We start from the raw sequence: 18038 nt of genomic DNA, 5'->3' as shown, positions 1-18038 counted from the left end.
CCAGATCCCCAGTGTGCGTGTGTGTGGTTCCCCTTCACTCCAAGACGTCTTCACCCAGCCTGCATAGATCCATCCATTCACTCATCCCTCACTACCTGCTCCTCTGCTTGTGTCTGTTCCAATAAACATCTTTATCTGTTACTCCTCAGTTTCCCGAGTGATCCGTAACACCTGATGTACAGTACACGTGCATTAGTTCCACTTTATCCAAAATAAGACATACTTATATCTTTAGTTGGACCTCGGCACTACTTTCATACAATTAAAGTACATTAAGCACAAAAGTAAATGTTCCAATTTAGCAGTCTGTAAGTATAACAGTTAGTACACCAAAGGTACACATGCAGAAAAATATGTCAATGTATTTATATTATACTTATCACAAAATAAATTTATTTGAAATACATTTTAGTATTTTTTTTTCACTAGGGAAGTAGTATCATATTTCACAATCTAGTCAAATCCAGATGGTTACATTCATGTCCCGATGAGTTATTTCCAACTGAATATTCTTTTTGATTCATAAATGTCACATTACACAAGATTTTTCATGCTGTTTTTAACCACTAGTTGTTTTTAATCTTCTTTACTGTTTTGCTCTCTCTTGTTCCTCTCAGTCCGGATTCAGAAAGAATCTTTAATGATGATGATGATGATGATGATGAAGACCGTTTTGCTGCTGATCTCAGTACTCCTAACTGAACCTCTTCAGTCCAAGGGCAGACCAGCCACACAAGATGAGAGTCAGTTTTTTAAGTACTTTTGTTGTATTAGGTCTCAGTTGAAGATGAGTAGAAGGGTTAGTTCAAAATTATGTCATTAATAACTTACACTTATGTCGTTCCAAACCCGTGAGATCTCCGTTTATCTTTGGAACACAGTTTAAGATAGTTTAGATTTAGTCCAAGAGCTCTCAGTCCCTCCATTGAAACTGTGTGTAGAGTATACTGTCCATGTCCAGAAAGATAAGAAAAACATCTTCAAAGTAGTCCATGTGACATCAGAGGGTCAGTTAGAATTTTTTGAAGCATCGAAAATACAACTGATAAATAACTAACTTCTTGCACCATGTTCTTAGCGTTAGCTCTGGTCGAGCCAACGCCATACACTTTATATCTGGGGGACAGACTGGAGCTGAGCTGTAAAGCTATAGAGGAGATACAGGAAGTGACCTGGACTAAGGACCACATTCCCCTGGTTGACGGAGAGCACACCCGCCTGCGCAACCATCAGATGGAGATTGAGACAGTAGAGCCGGCCGACTCTGGTCTGTATGCATGCTTTGCTCAGGGACCCAACAGCAACCATACAGATTACTTCAATATCAACGTTACAGGTGAGAAATTATGAATTGGGTTGATTTTCATATTGTTCACACAAACAGAATTTTGACCTAAATGTTTGTTCTCGATCAGATGGATTGGCTTCCTCAGAGGACACCAAGCTATCAAGTAACCAGAAACTGCTTCGTGAATCGCCCTCCTCTCTTAGTCAATCTAGGTGTTATCCAAACTCTGACTCAAAGAGCTGCAAATATCAATAACATTATGAGTTCTTCAAGAAATTGCTAGGATTTTCCTTTAAAGCAGGAATTATAAAAGGAAATGGTGCACATTTTGTCTAATAAGGCAAAGCCATCTTGTGATACATGATGAACTTTTGTTCATTAGACTGAAAGGGGGAGGGGGGGGTGAAATGCTCCTTTTCACTCAATATCCTGTTAATCTTGAGTACCTATAGAGTAGTACTGCATCCTTCATAACTCCAAAAAGTCTTTAGTTTTATTATATTTATAAGAGAAAGATAGTCTGTACCGATTTTCCCCGGAAAAACACGAGCGCCTGGAGGCGTGACGTGGGCGGAGCTAAAGTATCACGAGCGCGAGTAGGCTTTTGCATTGAGAGCGTCTGTGACATTACCGTGAGGAAAAAAACATCCAAAACAAACCATGGCTAACAGTCAGATTCAGCCATATATTTATGATCCAGAATCAGATCCAGAGGCTGTAATTTAACAAGAGCAGCATCAGCAACGACGTCTCTATGTGGTATTTACTGAAACTGTATATATTTGCTTAGCGGTTTTGGAAAATGACTAAGTTCCAATTTATGTCGTCTTTTTTTTTTTTTTTTTAAGCTGTACATGTGGAAAGTGCAGTTTGATGACAACATCGGATGTTGTTTACTTGATGTGCTTACGCGCCGATAGCTAAGTTAACAACACAGAGATATTTGAAGCAGTTTTACTCACCGCCTGCCGTTCCAACACACGATCGTGACCCTTTTCCGTTGGGACTGCAAATCCGGCGTCAAACTGGGCCTAGTTTGTAAAACAAGCATCTTTGAAATGCAGGGAACAAATACAAACACTTGCACAACTCCGTTGATGCTCTGTAAAAATAAACTCCATCCACTGGTCCCTATTTTTTGGTAATCTGTGCAGGGTTGTATATATTTATATATATTTTTTAAATATATTTGTTTTTTTGTTAACTTGGGTAATTTCCTATATGTAATGTACCTATAAATTTTTTCTGTGTGTGTGTTTTATTCAGAGCGTTCACCACAAAAGTCAATTCTTCAGGCTGGGTTGCCTGCTAACCGTACAGTAGTGGAGGGGAGTGACGTGGAGTTTGTATGTAAAATCCTCAACGATCATCGGCATCACATCCAGTGGCTGAAGCACATCATGGGCCCTGATGGATTGCCATATGTTCGGGTCTTGAAGGTAAAACCTCTTTAACCAGTCTGAGATGGGCCTATGTGTGTTTCAAGGTTGTTTGCCAATTACAGTGAAAATAATTTTATCTGTCTTGACAAAATAATGTTGTGACAGCTCAGAATCGTCCAATATTTCATAGTCCTACAGTGCTGTTTGTAAAAATGAACAAGTAAACCTGCTGTCAATTTACCCATAGACATCCACTGTAAGTGTATATAAATACATTAAAGGATTAGTTCACTTCAAGAATTAAAAGTTACTGATAATTTACTCACCCCCATATTATCCAAGATGTTTATGTCTTTCTTTCATCAGCTGCAAAGAAGTTAAGATTTTTAAAGAAAACACTCCAGGATCTTTTATCAGTTCTGGACAAAGTATTATCCCGTGGCCTACGGTAATAATATCATGAAATTATGATAACTGATTATGAGCAAGGTAACAGAATCTACAGTTTAAGGCAGTAACTTGTAAGCACACTGCCAAGACACTGGTATGCAAAATCAAACAAGACTTTATTGAACTACTCTAATACACACAAACTAAACTAACGAAAACACACAAACATTCATTCAAACAGTGACAGAGAAAAGTAATGTTATCAACGGAGGGAGAATGGAGTGAATGGAGTCTCTCAGGTTGCGGTCAATAAATAGTGTCTAACGCTAGACACTATTTATTGACCGCAACCTGAGAGAATCAATCTACTAGCACTTTAATCTTAGATCTTTTTCTTAATAAGATTTGCACCAGTTCAGCCAGAATTAGGAGATATTGTGTACTTGTGTTTGGATGCTCCTTTGTGGCTTTGGATGCATTCCCTTTTGTAACGAAGTTGCTGGAGAGGGAATCTCTGGCGCTAATTGGCTGGCAGTCGGTCGATGATGCGTTCTGAGGGACAGCAGTTGATGGTGAGTGGTTGGTTGCAGTGATGCAAGGGTTGATCCGAAATGAGTGGGTGACTGCGGTCACCCGCGGTCACGAGTCATCCAAAAATATTTTTTATGATATTTGGTTTGCGGTCTGTCGGGTTGTTTGAAATAAAGATGCCAATTAAAGCTTTGTAATTTATATAGTACTAGATACAATTTTGAAATACATTGGCCTACACATTATTGGCTGAATAACTGACGCGAATAGTGACCACCTGTCCCGCTTTACTTGTAGGCTACTGTACAGCAATTTTACCCTTTGTCCCGCCTCACGCAAACTGAGCATCTGTACCGCTTTTTCATTCGACCCTGCCTACTGTTAACTTATGTCCAATGGTTCAGAGGAGAGCAATAAAAGCATTAGTCGATAGGCTGAGTCATACGTCAATCAAACTGTTGACTGGTGCACAAACGCCTACTCAACATTTGTCAACGATCTCAAATTGGAGAGCACGTGCGCTGTTCGGTCAGGTTAAGCAGTCATGGTCAGTGTGGCCACGAAAAAGAGAAGATGCACTTTTAATAGCGAATGGACTGCAACATACTCTTGGTTAAGACCTGTAGTTGGCGAAGCAGAGAGAGCTTTTTGCAGTTTTTCTGTGGGACATGGTGGAGAATACGACGTGAAACAACAAGGTGCATGTGAGTACCAGGAAAAAAAAGCACATCATCAAGAAACATGCTAATCAGTGCAATTGTTTTTCAATAAACCAAATGACCCACAAGCTGACAAAATTTGGGCAGCAGAAGTCACACACATTCATATCACTCTACCGACTGCAGTATCAAGTTAGCCCCAGTAACTTTTCAAGATTCTGAAATAGCTAAGGAAAAAGCTGTAGAAACTTTGGGTGATATTCTGGGTCAGGTAGTGTCTTAATCTTTTAGTCGGTGGGTTTAAAAAGAAATATAGGCAATATAAAGCTTGAAAATTCTAATTTTAAACGAAAATATTAAAACCAAAATAAATGGGCTACTGTCAGGGATCTGCAAGAAATGGGACCCAAATGCAGAATGAGCAGACAAGGGTATTTTATTAACAAGACGAAGACTGGAACAGCTGGGGAATATGCAGTCAAACAGTTCAAACAGACGGGCAGGGCAGACAACAACATGGGCAGGAGGGATGACCACTGAGACAGTCCAAGATGACCACGGGCCCAAGCACAGAGTAGGCAGCTCCAGAGGAAGGGCCAGGTAGACACAGGAAACCTGCAGCTTCAAGTGAAACTCCAATGTCACCAGACTAGTCGCCAGGTAGAAACTCACAAGACCAGAGACTTGACGTGAGAGAGGTGAGCTTCTTCCAGGCAGTGGGATTCAGTGGCCAGGAAATCTGAGTGGGGCAAGACAGGACAATACACAAAAACAAGACTAGACTCAAAATGAAAAATACAATTGAAAATAAAGTGTAAACAAAAAAGGCAAAATAAACAACACTATCCAAAGAAATAAATCAGAGTTTTAAACAAAAAGCCAAGATCCAAAGAGGAACTGCACTCTCAAACTGAGTAAATGAAACCCTAAATCAAAAGGGTAAAAAAAAAACTAGATTAGGATGTGCACAATCAAAAAAGATATAGATAGAACTAAAAGCCAAAACGTAACCAAGGATATTGATTAACTAGACAAGAGATCAAAAACAACTTGAGCAAGATCAAAAGGATCAATTCTGGCCCAATAAACCAGTAAACACCAAAAACTAACCAGCAAAGACACAAGGAAAGAAACCCCAATATATAGGACAGTACACATGAGGATCAGGTGAAAATCAAGCAGACAAGGGCTAAACAAGGGGGCGTGACCAGGGGTAACAAGGAGGTGGGACAAGGGGAGCACGTGGCAGACACGAACAAAGACAGAACCATGTGCTCAGACACAAAACAAACATGGAACAGAGACGAGATGGACAGGGCTGTCAGGGCAGGATCCTGACAGTACCCTCCCCCTAATGGACGCCCTCAGGCGTCCACACTGGGTAAAACAGTACAGGGAGGTACCAACTGGGGGTGGGTTGGGAACAAAGCTTGGAACTCCAGGGTAGCCAGGAACCCTAAGGGGTGGGACTGGGAGGGAGGAAAATAATCCTGGGGAATAGTTTGAGGACCAGGGAGGTTCTGGCTTATGGGATCCAAAAGGACTAGCTAAAGGGGTGGATGGGATAGGGATCTTGTTGGTGGTCTTTCTAGGGAGGTGGACTTGTTTTACTGGAGGAACCTTGGAAGTAGCCTTTATGGCCTCTGGGGCCAACTCTTGATGCGTGAAGTGCCTTGGGACAAACTCAGGTGCCATGACCACATGGGCAGAGAGGGTGCATCCTTGGGAAAATAATCCCGAGATGCAAGAATGGATTCCGATACGGACTTGGAAGCACTCTCCAGGGCTTCGGAGACAGCCATTGGGCTGGACTCTGGTGTGTCCTCCTGGGCTGTAAGGACAGGCACTGGGCTCGACTCTGACATGCCCTCCTGGGCTGCAGTGATGGACTCTAGAGGCTCCTGGACCAGTGCAGACTCTGGAGCTGGCACAGACACTGGGATGGGCTCAAAAGGTTGGAGCCGATACGGGCGCAGGGGGTGCCATCTCAACAGCAGGCTCTGGGAACATGATATGACTTGTATGATTGCCCCTCTTGGGCATGACAGGATTAACTGGTAGTCCAGGTGAAGTTACATCGACAGTAACAGATTCCTTCTCTAGGGGAAGAGACAACTAGTGAAGTGGGCAGCTTAGGGTGTGGTTCCACCAGGTTACATTCTTCTGGGACCACTGGATATTGGACCACCTGACTAGGGTCCAGCTGGATAACAGGACTAGGGACATTCTGAAGCTGGTCCTCCAAGACCACTGGAGGTAGGGCATCCGGACTTGAGAAATCCTGGACCTTTGGACTTGGTCTCATGGCTTAGGCCCTCCTGGACCAGAGGACTAGCAACCTCCTGGGAGGGAATGTCAAACTGCACAACAAATTGCCCTCATTCGATTCGGCTTCTGGGGACACAGCAGTGGGTTATCAGCTGCCTCTGAATTGACTGCATTTAACTTAACCACCTTTATTATGGTTGTTGACTTGGCCACCTCTGGGATGAAAAGCCCCATCTCTACTAGCTTTGAAACAGCAGGATCTGACTTGATTGGCTCTGGAATGGCTGTGGCAGGCTGGATTAACTGGAGCAGACTTGACTGACTCGGAGACAGATGCAGAATTCTGGGCTGCACTCTTCCTTCTTGCCCTATGCTTCCTTGGACTCAGAAGATGATCTGTGACTTGACTCAGCGAGGGTAAGGAAGTAGGTTGGTCTTTGCAATCTGGCTCTGGAATGACTTGAGAAGACTGGACAGACTTGGGGATTGGTTCCAGACTGTATACCTCTGGATCCACTGAATGCAAGACCAACTGAGTCTGATCCTCCTGGACCAACGTGTTAGAGCTCTCCTGACACTGGTCCTCCACAAACCCTGGAGGAACCATCAAAATCAGGTCATTTGGAACCACTGGACTCTGGGGCACCTGACTAGGACCGTCCCGGGTCAATGGACTAGCAAACTCTGGACTCAGGCCCTCTTGGCGCAGTGTGCTTGGGATCTCTGAAAGAAGAGCATTTGGCTGCACAATGGGTGCCCTCCTCTTCTTACATCTTTGAGGGCTCAAATGTGCATGACTGGCAGCTTCTGGGGTGACTTCAACACTTTGAATCAACTCTGGACTGACTGGCGTGGGCACGACCGGATCTAGACTGACTGGCGTGGGCACGACCGGCTCTAGACTGACTGGCGTGGGCACGACCGGCTCTGGCACTGCAGGGGCAGATTCAACCGGCTCTGCAACTGATGCGGCGTTCTGGGCAGCTCTCTTCCTCCTCAGTCTAAACTTCAACGTAGGAGACGGAATAGGGTCTTGAATTTGACTCTGCGTGGGAGGGAAGGTGGCATGGTTCCTGCAGGCTGACTCTGGGGGTGTAAGAATCTGCCAGTCCTTGCGATGTTGCAAATATTTAGAAAATGTCCAATAATCTATCCCTCTTAGTTGCTCCATCTCCCATTGTGGTAGGGGATCATCCAAGCAGAGATTAAAAGTCTCCTTTAGACTAGAGTCTGGATACTCCAAGCCCCTTGCCATAGTCCAGAAAAACTGGGCCAATGAAACAACCTCCCGGCCCTGCTGGCAGAGCGATGCCACTGCCTGTTGGATTGCCAGTCTCCCCTTAGCGGTACTGGGAGGAACAATACGGATGCTCATTGCTGGGTCCCGAGTTGGCTGGTTCGTTCTGTCAGGGATCTGCAAGAAATGGGACCCAAATGCAGGACAATACACAAAAACAAGACTAGACTCAAAATGAAAAATTCAATTGAAAATAAAGAGTAAACAAAGAGGCAAAATAAACAACACTATCCAAAGAAATAAATCAGAGTTTTAATCAAAAAGCCAAGATCCAAAAACTGCACTCTCAAACTGAGTAAATGAAACCCTAAATCAAAGGGTAAAAACAAAAACTAGATTAGGATGTGCACAATCAAAAAACAAGAACTAGATAGAACTAAAAGCCAAAACGTAACCAAGAATATTGATTAACTAGACAAGAGATCAAAAACAACTTGAGCAAGCTCAAAAGGATCAATTCTAACCCAAGAAACCAGTAAACACCAAAAACTAACCAGCAGAGACACAAGGAAAGAAACCCCAATATATAGGACAGTACACATGAGGATCAGGTGAAAACAATCAAGCAGACTAGGGCTGAACAAGGGGGTGTGACCAAGGGTAACAAGGAGGTGGGACAAGAGAGCACGTGGCAGACACGAACAAAGACAGAACCATGTGCTTAGACACAAAACAAACAAAGAAACATGGAACAGAGACAAGATGGACAGGGCTGTCAGGGCAGGATCCTGACAGCTATTCTCTGATTATGTAATCTAGGGCTGCAACTAACGATTATTTTGATAATCGATTAATCTGTCGATTATTTTTACGATTGATCGATTAATCGGTTTATGTACTTATATTTTAGTTTTTTCCATTTTTTCCCCAAGTAAATTATTAATAAAGGGTCTTTATCATTCAGCATAGATTTTTAAGAGATTTTAACCATTTTGCATTGTCATATCCTCATCAAAAATATACCTGGAGTTGTTTTATTATGTGTTAGTAATCCTTTGTCGAACTCTTCTGCAATCAAAACACTGATCCATACTCTAGCAAAATTCACAAGGAGATTTCAAATATTGTTTTCACCATGGCAGTCCTTAGAGCTCCTAAAGTAGTTTAACATCCCAAACAAAGCTTAAGGAATCTTTCAGAACATATTTTCACGAAGTATAAGGATAAAACAGAATTAAATTGCAGTGCATTGTATTTTATTATTTACTGGGAAAAAGATTTATAGCTTATGCTGTGAAATTGTAAACAATCCTTCGAAAAAAAGTGCCAATGGCATGAAACCTGAATGGAACTCACAATTTAAAGTAAAATCCATCAGAAGGTTGTCCAGGAAAAAAAAATTGGGACACACACAAAAAAAACCTGCTGTGTGAAAAAGAGCAGTGAATACTTAGAAAAGAGGTGCATTTTAAATATACTCAAACATTTACCTCTCTCATTCAGTCATAATTAGGCTGCAAGTCTGAATTGTGAACTGGTAAAAGACAAACTGATCACAGAACATGTTTGTAAAGCTTTAAATGTTAACTGTTAAAAAGCAATGTTATCAGCTTTTACGACTAAACATTTGCAAATAACCTTGTACTGGAGAATCTGCACAAATAAAATTCTTAGGGGCCGTTCACATATCGCACCTAAAAACGCGTGGAAAACGCTAGTCGCGCCGCTTTCTCCTTCTTTCCAAAGTGCTCGGGCAGAAGCGCCCCTGAGGCGTCTGCCTTTGCTAAGCAACCATGAGGTGCTCTCTCCATGACGTGCTCTCTCCGGGAAGCACGTGACATAAAACGAGGCCAGCTATTGGCTATTCGCTACTTCACCTGCTGTACTGGCTGAGTAAAACCTCCGGTGGCTCATTACTGCCACACTTTGGTCACCGCAGATTTGAAATATGCACGAAATGAGCCGCTTATGGCAAATAAAATTTATTTAGCGACGAATCGATGACTAAATTAGTTGACAACTATTTTAATAATCGATTTTAATCGATTAAATCGATTCGTTGTTTCAGCTCTAATGTAATCCATATGAAATTTGGATTTCTCTCTGGTGTTCATGGCGAGTCTGCTGCGACACAGAAAACACCAGTTTATTACTGAAGAATTAAATGACTCCTTGCTAATTTATACACATTCATAATCATTAGACTTCTTTAACCAATTATTTGTGGCAAGCCTTATGTATGCGGTCATAACGCTTATCATCATGTAGGCTATAGCCTATTTAAGTTATTCAATTAATATAAAGGGGCGACGCATTTACTACTTTAAAAAAATGTGGGCCAGGAAGCGGGTCAGGTACAATATTTTTTCTTTTTTTTTGTGGTCCGAGTTGCGGGCAGGTTTAGTTGAAAACGTTGGTCGGGTGCGGGTTGCTTATATATTGACCTGCACATCACTGGTTGGTTGGCTTTGCCGGGTGGCGCTTCATTCGCGAGACTTCCTGGATAGCGGGTTGCTATGCAACGGAGTGTTTTCTGGAGAGACTCTTTCTTTAACGAAGTTCAGCGAAGGAACTTATGGAAGAGTTAATGAGTTTTGAGTGAGCTCTTGGTGGTTTGAAGAGTACACGCTGCACAAAACATAGGCAAGAGCCCAAGTCACTGCAAGCCGGGCAAAAAAGCAAGGCAAAAAGCAAGTAAAAAAGCCTGTCATTGGGTTATAAGCATGTCCATCTGACCCGTCTTTCTTAGTGCTACAGCCAATCAGATATTGTCTTGGACGGGACCTACGCCCCGTTCTCTGGTTCTTGCATGTAATTAGCGTAATGTCCACATGATCGCGTGTGTTCAAACTCCTGAGAGTTTAGTTTAAGAGCTTTAATAAGCAAACTTAATAGTTTAAATATGGTGCATCCTACACACATCTACTTTATATCAAAATTCTAGAAATCATTTACCCATCAAGTAGGTCTCAAAATACATATACTTCCCATAGTTGAGGTGGAAGTAAATAAGGATTTAGCCGTGATAAGTGTTTAACACACAAAATTAACTTAAGAAATATAAAGCATGCATAATACACATGTGTGAGGCAACTTCTGGTGATTAGTTCCTATAACTGAGGTAGAAACCCCTACGAATAGGGTGTAATGGAAGTTAAACACGCATAAATAATTCCACAGGTTATATAAAACATACATGATACTTAAAATAAATGTGAGGTAAAAACCTGGTAATCAATTCAGCTTATTGGAAGCAATTTTGAGACCGTTGTTTGTTTTAAACCAATAGTGGGTTAAATTTCAGTCTATTGGGAGACAAAGTCTCTGGAATTTACAGCTGCAGAAATGTGTTCCCTGGTTTAATTTTTTTGGTGATCCTGGGCCAAAGGAATGCCTTAGCATCCTTCCTCTTCTGATAAGGCTGGGGATTTGTGCTTTGGGGTCACCACAGGGTTTCTTGGCCATTTGGTCTTAAGTTTGGGGAACAAAGAGAAATCTTTTCCTGCTGTCCTGGCATCGCTGGTGTGAGATTAGACAGGCACAGAAGGGAAATTAGGGGTGATATCTCCTTTAGCCATCTTGGCACCATGACTGTGTTTTATGATGCACTAATGGTTCGATGGGGAATTGTTCTGAACTGTGGAATGCGGTGTTGGGTTCTCTTAATGAAATGGACTGTTCAAGGATAATCCTACACTATCGTTTATTTTCTTAAATAAAAAAATTAAATATATATAAACTTGAGGTTTAACTTAGATTTGAACAATGAATATGTGCTTAGTTGAAATTGACCCTCACAGCTCTGTTTCGATTTAAAATCATAGACAGTAATCAAACTTGTTTTGAATTTGAAGTTGCAGAACAATAGTTACAAATGTGTAAAATGACTTGCACATAAATACAAAGCCAGGCACAAATGTGCATTATATATTTACTTTTGCACTTATGCAGCTCAGAAAACATCAGAATGCATAAGTTACAGTTATTGTAAAACACTGGAAATCCTTCACTCTGATATGTAAATATTACATTCTTGGCAGACTCTCATTATCTATTTCATAAGAGCAGTAAAGGCAGGGGCCTAACAGGGACACTGGGTTCTAAAATCATTATCCAGAAATGTTCTTTTTTCATCTGGTAGGTTTTCCCAGACCTGTCTGGCCTTATTCTGTGGTTCTTTTCTCTATAGACTGCAGGCATCAACACCATGGATAAGGAGATGGAGGTACTGCAGATCAGGAATGTGTCTTTAGAGGATGCTGGAGAGTACACCTGCTTGGCTGGAAACTCTATAGGCCACTCCCATCACTCTGCATGGTTGACTGTCTATAAAGGTATCTTTGTTTCTCATGGTACATTTTTGTTTAATTTATTCTTTCAGTCTAGCAGCATTGATTTATTCTTTCAGTCTGACTCTACTGTAAGCAGAATTGGTCACATGACTGGTGGTTTTCATAAAATAAAAAATATGTTGTATGCTAGTTTGATTTTATGGAAGGCACAAGCTATTACGTTTGAAGAACTGTATGAAAGTTATGGTTTAATAGAACTATCTATCTATATGTGTGTGTGTGTGTGTGTGTGTGTGTGGTTATTCTTCATAGGCTATACACTAATGTTCAGCCCCTTTAAAATGATAATATGAGCTAACTGCCAGGTTCCTGTCAATATTTCAGCATCATCCTCCAGTCAAGCTCCAGCCGTCCTACGCCTGACTTATGTACTGCCATCTGTCCTGGTCTGCATGTTGTTCCTAGTCAGGTAGTGTTGTTTGTTTGCTTGTATTTTGAGCCAAATAAAGCTCGCAATTTTCTCTGCACCTGAGGCCTCATTTTCACCTTCCACAAATTCAGACATACTTAAAAATACAACATGCTGTTTTTTCTTCATTTACAAAATCTTAATGTAGGTTGTGATGAAAAGTTAAATGTTTTCTATGAAAGACTGTAGTGAAAGTTGTTTTATATTTGTATTATTAGTTTTTTAAATACATTCTGCAAAGTATAAGTGTGTGTGTGTGTGTGTGTGTGTGTGGTTCAGATATACTCTACATCAGGGGTGCCCAAGCCTGGTCCTGGAGATCTACCTACCTTCAGTTTCAGTTTCCAGGACCGGGTTGGACACCCCTGCCCTACATTATGGGGACAAAATATCCCCTCAAAGATGGCAATATCTAAAACCCTTGTGGGGACATGTTGGGCAACATGAGGAAAGGAGCCAATTCAAGTTTTTATTTGTATTTTTTAATCTAAAAGAGGAAAACACTGTCTGTGAGGGATGGTTTAGGCTTATAGAAAATACCGTTTGTACACTATAAATCCAGTACACCTATAAAATGTCCCAATAAAACATGGAAACCCAACTCGTGTGTGTGTGTGTCACTTTTAAATGCAATGTTCCAACAAAATATAATTTATACAGACAGTAAGTTGGAGTGGTGTCTCTATTTTCTATCATTTCGTTTTATCATTTCACTCTGCAACCCTGTGGATGGCAACAGCTCCTCCGAGTTTGGGGCAGCTGACAGGAGTCACCCGTTCCCTGTTCCTACCCATCATGGTGGATGGCTGCAGGCTCTAGCCTCAGGCAAATGGCGACTGCTCCACCATGCTCGATGGCACCGTGGATTCCCCACAGTGGCAAAAGCTCTGTGACAGCATGTCCCTCCTTCCTCCTGGGTTTTGGTACCAATGCAATACAGTTTCTAGCTTGGGGAAGAAGGAAGTGGCAACGGGCAAACATTTCAACATGAGTTTAATAATAAGTAGAGATGTTCCGATACCCTTTTTCTCTTCCCAATACCGATTCCGATACCTGGGCTCAGGGAATCGGCCGTTACCGAGTACTGATCCGGTACTTGGGTGTGTATCTGTATATACATCTGTATATACTACTAGCCCTGTGTAAATGGCTAGAATTATTTTATGGTGTGCTTCAGTCTTATCCCTTAATAAAACATGAACAAATACATGGTGAACTACTGTATTTATTACAGTATTTTTACTATCTGACATGAATTTGACAGTATTATTATTTCTTTTCTTAAGCGAAAAAGAACTTCAAATGCAGCCAAAAATCTAACACCGCAGACTAAAAAAGGTATTTTAGTTTTACAATATAACTGTATAAAAAACTGCAACAAATAAGTCTAGGAATATAAAAAATGATATATTAATCAGAGAGACTGTCCTCCTCTTAAAAACGACCACATAGGTCGTTTGTGCAAGCAGCGTATTATGACCTATTATTACGTTTTAAAATCAAGCGCCCTCTAGCGGCCGTATTACGACAGTCTCGTTTGTCGGGTGTGTCGTCATCAAATGACCTTTGACTGTCGTTACCATCGTTACCACCCACAAAAAGGAGGCGTGACCCAACATCTTACCAAGCGTCCTTCCCTTACGAAAATTAACCATGGTTTTACTACAAATTAAACCAAAAAACCATGGTTACTATAGTTTAACCATGGTAACCACAAATTAACCATGGTTTTGCTATATTAACCATAGTTTAACCACGGTATATGTAGTAAATCTGTGGTTAGACAAATGGGAGTCAATACGCCAAAAAAACATGGGTTACTACAGTTTTACTATAATAAAACCATGGTTATTTTTCGTAAGGGTTGTCCAGGTGTGTAAACAATTTTATTTTATGGTTTATTTTTTAAGGTACTGTTCTGATTGTCTGCAATTAATGTCAAAGTAAGTGCAGTTTGACGTTTTCTTTACAAATATGTTGTGAATGCCAGTGAACGAATGTGTGGCAATCGCAACGAATGTGAAATGACCAGTGACCACAACACTTACCATATTTTTTTTTTTACCATGATAACTGTCTTACTGTGGTATTTGTAGTTAAAAAAAACATTAACCACAATGCCATCCCAGCTAACAGGGAACGTTCCCACAACATTCACTAACGTTCTTTAAAGGTTGTGTAAATGTTAGTACAAAGCGTTATTAAAATAATGTTTTTGGAACATTCTTATAACGTTGGTAATGTTCTTGTAAGGTTAATAGAAAACGTTCTTAGAACAACGTTCTCGGAACATCTTTAGGACGTTATTTGTACTTGATGAATGTTCTTATAAGGTCGCTAGAAAACGTTCTTAGAACAACGTTCTTGGAACGTCTTTAAGACGTTATCTGTCCTTGACGAATGTTCTTCTAAGGTTGACAGAAAACGTTCTTAGAACAGCGTTCTCGGAACGTCTTTAGGATGTTATTTGTACTTGATGAATGTTCTTCTAAGGTTGACAGAAAACGTTCTTAGAACAGTGTTCTCGGAACGTCTTTAGGACGTTATTTGTACTTGATGGATGTTCTTGTAAGGTTAATAGAAAACGTTCTTAGAACAACGTTCTCGGAACATCTTTAGGACGTTATTTGTACTTGATGAATGTTCTTATAAGGTCGCTAGAAAACGTTCTTAGAACAACGTTCTTGTAGCGTCTTTAGGACGTTATCTGTACTTGATGAATGTTCTTCTAAGGTTGACAGAAAACGTTCTTAGACCAATGTTCCCGGAACGTCTTTAGGACGTTATCTGTCCTTGATGAATGTTCTTCTAAGGTTGACAGAAAACGTTCTTAGAACAGTGTTCTCGGAACGTCTTTAGGACGTTATTTGTACTTGATGGATGTTCTTATAAGGTCGCTAGAAAACGTTCTTAGAACAACGTTCTTGTAACGTCTTTAGGATGTTATCTGTACTTGATGAATGTTCTTCTAAGGTTGACAGAAAATGTTCTTAGACCAATGTTCCCGGATCGTCTTTAGGACGTTATCTGTCCTTGATGAATGTTCTTCTAAGGTTGACAGAAAACGTGCTTAGAACAACGTTCTCGGAACGTCTTTAGGATGTTATCTGTCCTTGACGAATGTTCTTCTAAGGTTGACAGAAAACGTTCTTAGAACAGCGTTCTCGGAACGTCTTTAGGACGTTATTTGTACTTGATGAATGTTCTTATAAGGTCGCTAGAAAACGTTCTTAGAACAACGTTCTTGTAACGTCTTTAGGACGTTATTTGTACTTGATGAATGTTCTTCTAAGGTTGACAGAAAACGTTCTTAGAACAACGTTCTCTGAACGTCTTTAGGACGTTATTTGTACTTGATGAATGTTCTTATAAGGTCGCTAGAAAACGTTCTTAGAACAACGTTCTTGGAACGTCTTTTGGACGTTATCTGTACTTGATGGATGTTCTTCTAAGGTTGACAGAAAACTTTCTTAGACCAATGTTCCCGGAATGTCTTTAGGACGTTATCTGTCCTTGATGAATGTTCTTCTAAGGTTGACAGAAAACGTTCTTAGAACAGTGTTCTCGGAACGTCTTTAGGAAATTATTTGTACTTGATGGATGTTCTTATAAGGTCGCTAGAAAACGTTCTTAGAACAACGTTCTTGTAACGTCTTTAGGATGTTATCTGTACTTGATGAATGTTCTTCTAAGGTTGACAGAAAACGTTCTTAGACCAATGTTCCCGGAACGTCTTTAGGACGTTATCTGTCCTTGATGAATGTTCTTCTAAGGTTGACAGAAAACGTGCTTAGAACAACGTTCTCGGAACGTCTTTAGGACGTTATCTGTCCTTGACGAATGTTCTTCTAAGGTTGACAGAAAACGTTCTTAGAACAGCGTTCTCGGAACGTCTTTAGGACGTTATTTGTACTTGATGAATGTTCTTATAAGGTCGCTAGAAAACGTTCTTAGAACAACGTTCTCTGAACGTCTTTAGGACGTTATTTGTACTTGATGAATGTTCTTATAAGGTCGCTAGAAAACGTTCTTAGAACAACGTTCTTAGAACGTCTTTTGGACGTTATCTGTACTTGATGGATGTTCTTCTAAGGTTGACAGAAAACTTTCTTAGACCAATGTTCCCGGAACGTCTTTAGGACGTTATCTGTCCTTGATGAATGTTCTTCTAAGGTTGACAGAAAACGTGCTTAGAACAATGTTCTCGGAATGTCTTTAGGACGTTATCTGTACTTGATGGATGTTCTCATAAGGTCTCTAGAAAACGTTCTTAGACCAATGTTCCCGGAACGTCTTTAGGACGTTATCTGTACTTGATGAATGTTCTTAGAAGGTTGACAGTAAACATTCTTAGAACAACATTCTCGGAACGTCTTTAGGACATTATCTGTACTTGATGAATGTTCTTATAGGGTCACTAGAAAACGTTCTTATAACAACGTTCTCTGAATGTCTTTAGGACGTTATCTGTACTTGTAAGGTTGATAGATAATGTTCTTAGCACAATGATATCTGAACATCTTTAAGACTTTATTTGTACTCAATTAATTTTCTCAATGTTGAGAGAAAACAATTTTAGAACAATATTCTTAGAGCTTTCAATTTTATTAATGTAACTTCTAAATTAATTAATTGCTAAATGTTATGGTGTTATCCTAAAATATTATGATAACAGCATGTCCTTATATTTTCAGGTTATTAGGAACGTTATCATAATGTTGAGAGAAACTTCTTTCTTATAGGCTATATAAAACATGAATAGAATACAATGGAATACATTAGGATAGAAAAATAAATGTATTTAAATATGAAACTACAACCTTGAGTATGTGGTGGCTAATGGCCTGAATGTAATTTATAATTATTAATTATACATCTTTTTGAATTTATTGAAGTCACTTCGGGGTATTACGTGAATGGCATACACTGTAAAAGTGAAATTTGCCAATTGAAGTTAATTAATTTAACTCAAAAATGTAACAGATTATTTCATCTTAATTTGTGATTTGAACTCAAAAGCTATTTAGGTTAAGCAGAACTCAAGCTAAAAAAATACATATTAATTTATTGAATCTACCATACAATCTATTCTTTTTAAGTATAAATGGCTGACCACAAAATATTTAAAAGAATAATGAACATAATTCGTGTTTTCAAACAGAGTAAAAAAGTAATTATTTTACTCGACAAAATAATATCCGTGTGTTTTTCAAAAACCGCGCGCATTTTTCAGTCAGTCACGTCACGTGCACTCCGCTCATCCACACTGGGGCGCTCACTCACTCGCTGATGGGATCACAGCAGGATTAACGTTATTCGCGAGACACGACGCGGTCATGTTAAAAAATACAGGTACGTTAACAGTTAAGCATTTCGAGCTTCTTTAAACCCATTTAAATCACTCTAAAGTCAACTTTATCTGAAAATTAACAAGCTTAATTATCAAAATGTGTGTAACTCTAGCTAAGGTTAGCAAAGGAGCAAGGTGATAACGCACCATTAAGTTATATCTAAGTTATCAA

At 40.1% G+C, this 18038-nt stretch overlaps 1 protein-coding gene across 3 annotated transcripts in view; it reads left to right on the top strand.

Moving 5' to 3' along the window:
- Positions 1 to 13117, top strand: part of LOC113043365 (fibroblast growth factor receptor 1-A-like) — a 28443-nt gene extending 15326 nt beyond the window's left edge. Inside the window, exons 2-8 of one of the 3 annotated variants that reach the window (XM_026202698.1) lie at positions 618 to 743; positions 1079 to 1336; positions 1416 to 1469; positions 2555 to 2727; positions 11945 to 12089; positions 12432 to 12531; positions 12629 to 13117. In XM_026202698.1, coding sequence (XP_026058483.1) covers positions 641 to 743; positions 1079 to 1336; positions 1416 to 1469; positions 2555 to 2727; positions 11945 to 12089; positions 12432 to 12520 — 822 coding nt within the window. In that variant the 5' untranslated portion in view covers positions 618 to 640 and the 3' untranslated portion in view covers positions 12521 to 12531; positions 12629 to 13117. Of the gene's footprint in view, positions 1 to 617; positions 744 to 1078; positions 1337 to 1415; positions 1470 to 2554; positions 2728 to 11944; positions 12090 to 12431 lie in introns of all 3 variants that reach the window. The other 2 variants (XM_026202697.1, XM_026202699.1) reach the window with 2 other exon arrangements.
- The last annotated feature ends 4921 nt before the right edge of the window (positions 13118 to 18038 follow it).

Source organism: Carassius auratus, chromosome 25 (genome assembly GCF_003368295.1).
Source record: "Carassius auratus strain Wakin chromosome 25, ASM336829v1, whole genome shotgun sequence".
Lineage (NCBI taxonomy): Eukaryota > Metazoa > Chordata > Actinopteri > Cypriniformes > Cyprinidae > Carassius > Carassius auratus.
This window is presented reverse-complemented; position numbering and strand designations above follow the sequence as displayed.